The sequence below is a fragment of the Bos javanicus genome, chromosome 14 (genome assembly GCF_032452875.1).
Source record: "Bos javanicus breed banteng chromosome 14, ARS-OSU_banteng_1.0, whole genome shotgun sequence".
In the NCBI taxonomy this organism is placed as follows: domain Eukaryota; kingdom Metazoa; phylum Chordata; class Mammalia; order Artiodactyla; family Bovidae; genus Bos; species Bos javanicus.
In genome coordinates this window covers 37,401,299-37,413,126 of record NC_083881.1, presented here as the reverse complement: position 1 = coordinate 37,413,126, position 11,828 = coordinate 37,401,299, and the positions used below count along the sequence as shown (strand labels likewise).

General features: G+C 40.2%; 1 protein-coding gene across 2 annotated transcripts; it reads right to left on the bottom strand.

The window, feature by feature from the left end:
• Window positions 1-473: 473 nt before the first annotated feature.
• TMEM70 (transmembrane protein 70) lies at window positions 474-8,568 on the bottom strand. Of its 2 annotated transcripts, XR_009740851.1 has the most exons (4): window positions 8,257-8,568; window positions 6,848-6,953; window positions 4,558-4,714; window positions 1,246-1,333 (listed from the first exon to the last, which is right to left on the bottom strand). XR_009740851.1 is itself a non-coding variant. In XM_061439012.1 (3 exons), exons 1-3 carry the CDS (start codon window positions 8,557-8,559, stop codon window positions 876-878), a joined length of 867 nt encoding a protein of 288 aa, XP_061294996.1. In that variant the 5' UTR covers window position 8,560; the 3' UTR covers window positions 474-875. The 2 variants fall into 2 exon arrangements, 1 of the variants encoding a protein (XP_061294996.1); XM_061439012.1 differs by lacking the exon at window positions 4,558-4,714 and having other exon boundaries at window positions 474-1,333; window positions 8,257-8,560.
• Window positions 8,569-11,828: the final 3,260 nt, after the last annotated feature.

Genomic DNA, 11,828 nt, shown 5'->3' with positions numbered 1-11,828 from the left:
CATTTGTTCCTGGCTGAAAATCCTTCACAAGAACCAACTTTCTACAATTAGAGGTAAAAATCTTAAAATGCCAATACGTGATAAGTTAGCAAGAAGACTGCTATTTTATAAAAGGTACTATCCATCTGTATGGGTACGATCGTACCAAAGTAGATAGGATTTTCCCTATGTGTGATAGAGTGTACCAAAGGAGAGTACATGTGGAGAGACAAGCAGAACCACTGAAGACAAACTCCTCAGGTTACCACTTGCCTTCAAGCTAACCACACTCTACTGTACACAATCTTTAAAATGGGCAGCCATGTCAGAGAAGATAGGCAAAAACCTGTATTCAGAGCCAAAGGAAGCAGATTAACACTTGCTTTCTATAACGTGTGAATTTTTAGAGTTTCTACTGTGGGAAAAGGTAGTATCTATATCCTTAGAAAAGTTCATACACAAAGGAAAAATAACTTTCCCATATGCTTCTGATATCCAATTCCCAGGTGAGACTCATTTATTATATAAAATTAACCATGCATACATCAGCATATACATGTATTTCACACCCTTTTAAACAAAATGGTAGAATGTTACATGTTTTCTTTTTCAAACATAACTTTTTTTATTATAAAGGAACACAAGTCTCTGAATTAAAAGTTCTGATACAACTTAAATTATTTAACAATCAGTCACTAACAAAATAAAACATAAAGGCAATTATCGTACACTGGAACACAAATCACATTTAAGCACAAACATAAAAATAACAAACTCAAGACTTTTCCAGCAGTCCAGCGGTTAAAACTTCACCCTTCCAATGCAGGGGGCATCAGTTCGGTCCCTGGTAGCAGAACTAAAATCTCACATGCCATGTGGCATGACAAAAAGCAGACTCATTTCTCTTCTTTAAGCTGTTTCTTTTCACTGGCTTCTTCCAGATCAAAAGTGAATGGTTTGTCATAACCCATTAAATGGTTATAGTCTTCAGGGTTTGGAAAGAGTGCTGGATTAACTAACAATGATTTCGTTTTAGCATAAAATGTAGTAAACACATGCGTGCTGTTTGGAATCTTCACATCATTCTGGTGAAATACTGTACTTTTTTCCGAAAGTACAACACTGTAAGTAATGGCTTTGTAAGTGTCTGTTCTGGCCTCATGGTACAAGCGAATGACATAGCCTTTTGTAAGAAAGTGAAGCAGTGCTGGAGTGATCACTGTAAAGCTTCCTATGGTGCCATAAAATAAGATTTGCAAAGGGAGACTTCCAAATATAACATTATTTTGTGCAAAAATGTATGGTAGAAACGCAAGGCTGATCAGACTTGTAGAGTAAGAAAAACACTTCACACCTAAAGAAAGAAAATAGGAGAGGATTAATACCATCCAATTAATTCTTCTTTCTTCCTACCATATCATTACCAAAACAACAAAACCAAAACACCAATATAGTGCTTATTATATTCCAGGCTTTATTTTAAGCACTCTGCATATTTTATTCATGAAATCTACAAAAAATTCCTGTAAGATAAATGTATAATTATCATCATCATCACTCCCATTTAAAAGATGAGAAAATATCAGGCACTTGCTCAATGTCATAAAGCTACCAAATAGCTATGTGAAAATGTAAAGTCACCAGTCATGTCCAACTCTTTTCGACCCCATGGACTGACTATAGCCCACCAGGCTCCTCTGTCTATGGAATTCTCCAGGGAAAAACACGGAGTAGGTAGCCATTCCCTTTACCAGGGGATCTTCCTGACCCAGCATTGCAGGCAGACTCTTTATCGTCTGAGCCACTAGGGAAGCCTCACCAAATAGTGGTGTTGGGATTCAAACCCAGACAATCTGACTCTAGGGTCGAGTCTGTTGGCTATTAAAATGCACTACCCAATTAAAGATTTAATATTACTCAAAAATCCTTATGAATACTATAAAACTTATTCCAGTCAGCAGATAATCAAATAAAATGCTCCGTTAACAAGTACTTCCACAGATCTAAAACAAAATGCTCAAATACAGGCCTAACTTTATCAGGCTAAGTGCCCAACATTAAAACAGCAAATTTAAAAACAAAAACTCCCCACTGGTGGTTAAGAAACGTGTGGGAGAGGTAAAATTTCCTTATCAAGGAAAAACACTCAAGTTAAAATAGTGACATATTTTTACTTAGAAAGATTTTTTTTAAATCACTGACTTCTGAACTATATATTTAAAAATGGTCAAAATGGTAACTTTTACATTATGTCTACTTTACCACAGTAAATAAATAACCTAAAATGAAAATTTTCTTAGTTTGAATGTATAATTTTAACATGATTGAACACCATCTGTTTGGAAAATGGACAAGCTGAAATCCTAGATGAGCTGATTATAAAGTTAATTTGGAACAACAAAGGAAGCAAAAAAGAGAGGGAGAGTTAGATACTAAAACATTAAAATAGTGTTGTATAGGCTCAGTACTGAACAGATCAATGGAACAAAAGCACAAAATCTAGAAACCTCACTGCGTATGGAAATTTAGTGTAAAGATATAATTTAAAACTAGTGGTGCTGGGGCAACTGGATAGCCACACAGAAAAAAATAAAATTCAATTGATCCCTCATATCATATACCTGGAAAATTCCAAATAATCCAGAGATCTAGGTGTATAAAATAAGAAAGCTATAAGAAGCCCTGTGAAGGCCTTATATACCTGTAAAGGCCTTATAATCTGAGAACAGAAAAACTTTTCTAATTATGACTTAAAATACAGAGGCAATCAAGAGGAAAGTTGATAAATCTGATCACGTTTTTAAAATGTACACAGACATAAATACCATAAACAAAATAAAGAAATTAATGAGAAAAATACTACAAACTTGTATCACAAAGGATTAAAATACCCAAGATATAAAAGGTTGCCAGTATATGAGAAGAAAAAGATCAACAACCCAATAAACAAATGAGTAAGAAATATAAGCCGACAGTTCAATGAAACAAAAAATGCACATGAATGCACATGGCCTTTAAACAGATTGTGTGTGTGTGTGTGTGTGTGTGTGTGTGTGTGTGTGTTAGTTGACGCTCAGTCATGTCTGACTCTTTGTGACCCCATGGACTATAGCCCACCAAGATCCTCTGTCCATGGAATTCCCCAGGCAAGAATACTGGAGTGGGTTGCCATGCCCTTCTCAAAGGGATCTTCCCAACCCAGGGATAGAACCTAGGTCTCCTGCATTGAAGGCAGATTCTTTCCCATCTGAGCCAGCAGGGAAGATTGCAAAAGATTAAATGATGCTAAACTTCTAACATAAGAAACATGTGATTAAAACCACAGTGAGATATTACTTTTCCCCCAAATTGGCAAAAACCAAAAAATCTGATACCATACATGTTGATGAGGCTGTAACACAGCAGTCACTCTCATACATCACTGCTGGTTGAAGGCTTCTTGTTTGCACCAGTAATCTAAAAATAATTTCTTCTTCTCACAAGTAGTTGTCATGACATTGGTACAAATGGGATTTAATGGGGACCAGACTCTTGAGAGTCCCTTGGACTGCAAGGAGATCCAACCAGTCCATTCTGAAGGAGATCAGCCCTGGGTGTTCTTTGGAAGGAATGATGCTGAAGCTGAAACTCCAGTACTTTGGCCACCTCATGCGAAGAGTTGACTCATTGGAAAAGACTCTGATGCTGGGAGGGATTGGGGGCAGGAGGAGAAGGGGACGACAGAGGACGAGATGGCTGGATGGCATCACTGACTTGATGGACGTGAGTCTCAGTGAACTCCAGGAGTTGGTGATGGACAGGGAGGCCAGGCGTGCTGCAATTCATGGGGTTGCAAAGAGTCGGACACGACTGAGTGACTGATCTGATCTGAAGCTGTCTTCTGCAGAAAAACCACCTCTTGTTTCCCCATTATTCTTTTCACACTATAGTAGTATGAGTGGTATCCCTCAAATTCACATCCACCCAGAACCCCAGAATGTGACCTTATTTGGAGACAGGGTCTTTGCAGACAATTAAAAGTTGAGATGAAATCATCCTGGATTAGGGTGGACCCTACATCCAATGTGAGTGTCCTTAACAGGGCAGAACAGGACAAGCAGAGACACAGAGAAGGCCTTGTAAAGTAGCAGGCAGAGACTGAAGTTATGCAACTACAAGCCAAGGAACACAAAGGATGGCTGCGAGCCATCAGAAGCTGCAAGAGACAAAGAAGAGTTCTTCCCTAGCGCCTTCAGAGCATGTACATGCCAACACTGTGATTTCAGACTTCTGGCCTTCAAAACTGTGAGAATAAATTTTTGCCGTTTTAAGCCACCAAGTGTGTGAAAATGAATTTTAAAAGCCCTAGGAAACTAATACATACATATACTTTATTATGCCTGGTGGTGGTTGTGGTTTAGCCACTAAGTTGTGTCGAACTCTTCCAACCTCATGGACTGTAGTCCACCAGGCTTCTCTGTCTATGGGATTCTCCAAGCAAGAATACTGGAGTGGGTTGCCATTTCCTTCTCCAGGGGATCTTCCTGATCCAGGGATCAAACCTGCATCTCCTGCATTGCAGGCAAATTCTTTACCTACCGAGCCATCAGGGAAGCCAAGCATCAGTTGCTCAGGTTGAAGTAATTGCTATTTCTAAACATATTCTGGGTTTTCCCATCCTGATGCCTTTGCTCATACGACTTCCATGCATGGGATGTCCCGCTTTCACACCTCTTTATGTTCAACTTCTACTCATCTTAAAATGAGAATACAATGACATCAGTAATTTTTGTTGCTGAATTAACAAGAACTGCCAACTCAAAGTCCCCTCAAATGTCTTTACAGTAGGATCCAATTTGGTAGTTTAAAGAATCTCCAGGAATGGTACCTCTATGTCAATGCCTCTCACTCAGTTTTACACAGAAAAATTATTAATTCCTGATAAGCATATAGAATGACTTTCTATTTTAATATTGAAGGAACTCAAACATCAAATTCTGCTACAATTCTAGAACTTTGAATACCATGCAAAATTTTGCTGTTCCACAAATATTGTATTATAACCATACTAAAATTAGGAGGCTTCCTAGGTGGTGCTAGTAATAAAGATCCTGCCTGCCAATGTAGGAGACATAAGAGATGTGGGTTCGATCCCTGGATCAGGAAGATACCCTGAAGGAGAGCATGGCAGCCCCCTCGAGTATTCTTGCCTGGAGAATTTCATGGACAGAGAAGCCTGGCAGGCTATAGTCCATAGGGTTGCAAAGAGTCAGACATGACTGAATCAACTTTGCACACACACTAAAATTAATTCGTATTTATATTCTCTTCAGTTCAGAACTGAGTCAAGCGGGGACATGAAATAAATGGATAAACCTTCCCTTCATTTGAAGGAATGGTGTATGTGTTCATAAAGAAGGGTATCATGGGGGTCACAGTTGACACATCTCAAGGGCATCAATCCAGGTATCCAAGGCTCAATCCAGAGATTGACACAGGCTCAAAGACCTACTCATGTTGTAACTTCTGAAGAAATTACTACCATCCAAAACTGATTCTTCAAGAACTTCAGAACTCCTCCCAACAGTGACTATAATCAGTCCTTATTCCCAAAAAGTTTTAAATTAGCTGAAGTTGTATTTTAAATATACTCAATTTTAATGTCACACACACTTGGGAACTTACAGATTTTCAGATTAAATTTCAGACAACCAAGTAACATCAACATGATCAAAAACACACATGTCAATGGGGCACTGAAATCTTGTGGCTGTAAGGTAATCCTCCAAATATTTCAGGTTATACTTTTTTATATAAGGATTATTGAAATGAAATACCACCTCAGAAACCTGAACAAACCACATACCTACATTCTTCGTTTCTAAATTATCCCATACTACATACTGAATTATGACCTAAGGAGACAAAACAACTTTAAATTTGTAGTTATTTAATACAGTGTCTTTTCCTACTCCATAACTCCCTACCTACCATGTGCAAAAGTCACTAAGTAAATACATTTGCTGAAAATTCTAACATCTAAAAAATGTAGACTTAATATATCTTTGAATCATAATTACTCTATAGAGTAAATGTCTACTCACCCAAAATAACTACTAAGTATTCATTCATATTTGCTTCTCTGAATATTCAAACATTATATAAATATACGTTTTGTTGCTAAACATCCTGAGAGGTAACCAAAGGATGAATCTTTGTGCTCAGTCATAAGACCACAAAGTCATAAGAGTCTTCAAAAACCTTTTAAAAGCCTCCTAAAGGGACTTTCCTGGTGGTCCCGTGGTTAAGAATCTGCCCTGCAATGTAGGAGATTCAGGTTCAATCCACAGTGGGGAACTACAATCCCACATGCAGGGAGGGCAACTAAGGGGACTGTAGATGCAATTGCAGGGGGCCTGCTGCAACTACTGAGACCAAATGCAAGAAAAGATCCCACATGACACAACAAAGATCCTGAGGCAGCCAAATAAATAAATGAATAGATAAATAAAAATTTAAATTTCCTAAAAATGCAAAGGTCTCAACCTCCAAATCCTTTATTAAATCTTATAACCTTTCCTCTGTCTTGCAACTGAGGTGGTGGCTCAGGGATAAAGAATCCGCCTGCCAATGCAGGAGATGCAAGAGACACAGGTTTGATCCCTGAGTCAAGAAGATCCCCTGAAACACTGGCAACCCACTCCAGTATTCTTGCCTGTGAAACCCCATGGACAGTGAGCCAGGCAGGCAACAGTCCATGGGGTCTTAAGAGAGTCAAACAGGACTTAGCAACTAAACAACAATAAAAATAGTAAGTATCATATGCTCAGAACCTTTTTTATATTCAAAAGGTTGAAAAAAGGAAGTACCCTCATTTATGATTACCCACCAAATACTGTTCGGGCCAAATTCCCAGTATAAATCAGCCTTCCATCTTCTGATTTGTCAAGCTGTGTATGTGAACATCGAACACCTCTTTCCCAACAAACAGGTATCTATTGAAAGAGAGACCATGATGTGAGTGCATAATAAATTGCATTTTAGACCAACTTTTAAATTTTTTTAAGTTTATTTTGAAAAATATAATAAAGAGAATGTCTCATATGGGGTGATTTAAGGAATTCTTCCAAATAATCTAGAGCTAAAGAACTCAAATTGAGTAACAGAAAGGCTTTCCTTAATCCCACTCACAAGTAGACACTGAATTGGGAGTTTAAAGACCTAGGTTTGCATGCCAGCTAGAAGCTTGTTAGATAAAGTGTGACCGTAAACAAGTAAAAAGTTAGTGGAGTAGTTTCTTCTATTGCATGTCACTATCACTCAATTGCAAAGATTTAAATACATTAGTTTTTGTTTAAAAAAAAAAAACACATCACTTTATTTAAGCAAAACACTGCAGATTCAGTGTTTATAAAGCCCAGGTAGTTTTTAATACTTCTAAAATATTTATACCACAGCTATTATTAATATATATATATATATATATATATATATTCTTTCCCCAAACTCTTTATATCCATTCCTTGTTCCTTATAAGGAAAAATTTCCACTTGAACTCCTACATCAAATTTCACAGGAACAAGAGTTCCCAGAACCTCTGAAAATGACTTTCACTACACACCCTCTTGAAGATGTAAAAGGCATGCCTAATTCCTTTAGGCTGAAATTTAATTAGATTTCAATTCCCGCACTGGCTTTCCAAGTTTCGGCATGTTTGCTAATCCTAATATTTTACAGGGCAGGATTAGGAGACAATTTATTTAGATTAAAATAAGAAGGATTAACGTCTTTATCCCGTTTCCCGCCCGCCCTCCCCTCCCCCCCCCCCCCCAGGGAGCATAGTAACTCCTAAAAATAGGGCCACCTAATAAAAAATTGAAAAAACTCAGAGGTTCTCCGAGTTTTTTCAGTTCCATCTCCACGTGGCACATCTAACTTCCTTGAAGATTAGTTCTTACAAGCTTGCGCTCAAGGACAGAAAAGGCTCAAGGACAGAAAAAACTGAGTCCTCGCTGGATTTGCAACCATCTGTAAAGTGACTGGAACCGCCCAGAAAATAATCACTTTCCAAGGGGCACTTGGATCCGCGGGTGCTGTGAACCCCGGGATGCACCGGCCTGGTCCCGAGGCCCAAACATACTATTCCCGCCAGCCTGGGACTGGGCTCCTTCCGTATAGGAGCCGCGGGGCAGTAGGGGAGAAGCTGCGGGGAAGCCGGGCTCCCCAGGCCGGATGCTACTTCCACCACCCGCCCCCCTCCCCGCCCTCACACGGGTCCGAAGCCCTCTATCCGCCGACCTGGGCTCGCACCCGACGCAGAACAGGCGCGGCAGCCGACAGCCCCGTGCCCCCGACGCGCCCTGAGGAGCCTCTGCAGGAGGCCGCCCTCGAGACAGCCGCCCTGGGGTCTCGGAGCGCGCTGGAAGCCCACAGCGCTGTCCTCTTCCCGCCGAGCCGCAGTCCGGCCGCCCACGGGCCGCCCAACGCCAGAAGCAGCATCCCACACCCAACCAGGAAAGGCGACCGCACTGCGGCGGCACCGCGACACCCTAAACCGCGGCTTCTCACCAGTCCCGGCTGGAATGAACCGCGCAGGCGCATCCCCCAGAAGGCCCACCGGCAGGGTTGGCCGCCGGCGCGTGCGCAGAACATACGGCACGCCTGCAACGTGCCCAACCTCGCGCGTTCCCTCCGCGCTGAGCTCTGCACCGGATCAGACCCTTGCTGCGGGGACCAACACACGCCCAGCTTCCACGCTGCTTCCCTTTGTCGGAGTGTGGGGTTCTTTATAACAGTGTGGAAGAACTGAAGGAGTGTGTGTATGTCTCTTTATAACAGTGTGGAAGAACTGAAGGGAGTGTGTGTGTGTGTGTGTGTGTGTCTTTATAACAGTGTGGAAGAACTGAAGGGAGTGTGTGTGTGTGTGTTGGCTGCTTAGTCGTGTCCGACTCTTTGCGACCCCATGGGCTGTAACCTGCCAGGTTTCTCTGTCCCTGGGATTCTCTAGGTGTGGACGGAGATGCCAGGCAGGCTAGAGTCTTGGCCTCTTTATAACAGTGTGGAAGGATAGAGGGGAGAGCCATGCTCAAAGGACAAATCCTGGAAGCCCGAGTTAAATGTTTCATTCTCCTGGGTGTCATTTTCTAGGCTCCCTTAAACATTTTCTTTATGGAAAATGTTTCTAATCTATTGGCACAGAGGAATAATACATTACACGTTTGCACAAAAATGAATGGTAATTTGATCCAACCAATGAGTTGGTAGAAGATAAGTAGAATTTGCTCATTGTTGATACTTGTCAAATTTGTTTTCTGAAATCATTCTCATTCGTGTACCGGATAGTTTATTATTTGTTAAAGAGGTATTGAGTGCCTTGCCTATTGCCAGGACTAACTCGGAAGCTGAGGCTATAAAGATACTGAATAAAACTGGGAATCCACAGCGCTTTATGTTGCAGGAAGTAGAATCCCTTCCAAGTTAGGAGAGAGGGCGCTTGTCTAACACTCAAATGAATTGCCCGAGGACACGCATGAACTGGGAAAGCAAAAGATGATTGGGTAGGGGCATCTGGGTGGAGAGCAGTAGGGTAAGGAAACCCAGAACTGCTCTGCCATGTGGCTCACAGTCTGGGGTTTTAAGGTGATAGGATAAATTTCCAGGTTGTCTTTGGCCAATCATTCTGACTCAAGGTCCTTCCTGGTGGCTCAGGCATTGCTCAAGGAAGATGGATGCCAGGAAGAAGGACTCTGGGAAGTGGTCAGACATGTGGTGTCTCCTGACTTTTCCCCAACTCTTCTGGTCGTGGTGGCTTATTAGTTCCACGTTCCTTACCAGGACCTCGTGTCATAAAACAGCTCACACAAATGGTTACTATAGTGCCTGGCCAGGGTGGGCAGTTTCAGCCAGTATGCTTCCCCTAACACCTAGTGAAGGCAACCCTAAAAAATAAGTTGAAATATAATGTTTTATTATAATTGAAATATACCAATTTATGAAATATTACAGAAGCCCAAGATGCAGAATGATTAATTTAGCCTGAGAAGGCCCAGAGGTTCAGGTTCAGCTGAGTATCGAGGGATGAGCATCCAACTAGTCAATACGCTCTTTTGTTTATTTCAGAACCATATGTTTTACTCAAAATGTTATTTGCATAAGAGAGGAACAAACTAATAGTCTAAACTAGTACCACCTTCACAACTCCAAATCCTGTCTACCTTTTTCTGGGTATCTAGAAGGATAAAATAATACTATCTCTTTATGGATAATTTCACTTTCTTTTTTGTTTCGTTTACTGAAGTATAGCCAATTTACAGTGTTGTGCTAATTTGCCGTACAGCAAAGTGACTCCATTATACACATATATACATTCTTTTTCCTATTCTTTTCCATTCTGGTTTATCCCAGGAGACTGGGTATAGTTCCCTGTGCTATACAGTAGAACTTTGTTATTTATTCATTCTAAATATAGTAGTTTTGTCTGAGCATGTTTTATAGATATGTTCATTGGTGCCATATATTTGATTGCACATAAATGATACCATATGGTATTTGTCTTTCTCTTTCTGGCTCACTTCACTTAGTATGATACTCTCTAGTTCTATCCATGATGCTGCAAATGGCATTATTTTGTTCTTTTTTTATGAATGAGTAATATTCCTTTGTGGACTTCCCAGGCGGCTCAGTGGTAAAAAATCTGCCTGCAATGCAAGAGATGTGTTTTCCATCCTAGGGTTGGGAAGATCCCCTGGAGAAGGAAATGGCAACCCACTCCTGTATTCTTGACATGTCGTTTCCATGGCTTGGCTATTGTAACTTTACTTTCTTTATCTTCTGCTTACCTTTTAACGTCTCTTGACTCTCCTGGGGGGTCCAGTGGTTAAGACTCTGTGCTTCCAATGCAAGGACTGCCAGTTCTATCCCCAGTTGGGGAACTAAGATTCCAGATCACCTAAGACCAAAAAAAAAAAACAAACCAAAATATTCTTTAGTGTAGTGCATATTACAAACATCAATTAGCCATTTTTGTACTGATACATATTTAAACTTGCTGTTCACATAGTGTTTTTTAATAGTTTTAATAGCTTTAAAAAGATAAACTGAGGCACGCTAAAATTTGAGAGTTTATTTGAGCAAAACTTTATTCCAATCGTACATCAAACTTGAAACAGTCATGAGCACTCCACTGACAGGAGCTAGAAGATGATGCACATGCAAAGCAAGGAAATTATTTGATTGTTATAGCGTATGCTGTTGCATTATTTGAGAAAAATCTCATTGGATGTTTTTGATTGGTTGTTCCTACTTTTGAGGTATTCACAGGATTGAATATGGGGTTGCTCATTAATCTACCAAGACATCAGAGCCATCTCAGTCTAATGCCTCTTTGTATGATTACTTCAACAATATATTAAGAGAACCTGAATTTTTATCTTCTGTTAAGCTTAGTTTCTTCCTACAGAAACTGTGGGCAAATGGAAATACTACTTGGTCTGCTCAGAGTTTCTAAATAGCTGAAATGAGATCATATTCTGAAATTTTTGTGCTATAGAATTATATGAAACTATTATTCATGGTTAAAGATTTCCCAGTTCTAGTAGTTCAGAGATGTTTTTTAAATATATACTACTTGAGTGGGATTTTAGAATGATACTAAGGCTGTTTACAAAATAATCCTTGATTTCCCCATTCATACCATCTGAGAGGGTTTTAAGATGGAGGCTCATGGAAAAATTGAAAATGGGTATCCCTTGTAGAATGTATGGCCACCATTATTACATGTAATTTTTGTTGGGTTTTTAGCTGTCTTTCCGTCCCATCCACCACGCCTTTTCCCCTCCTTTAATTTAAGCTTAAGGACAGAATTGTGTGAT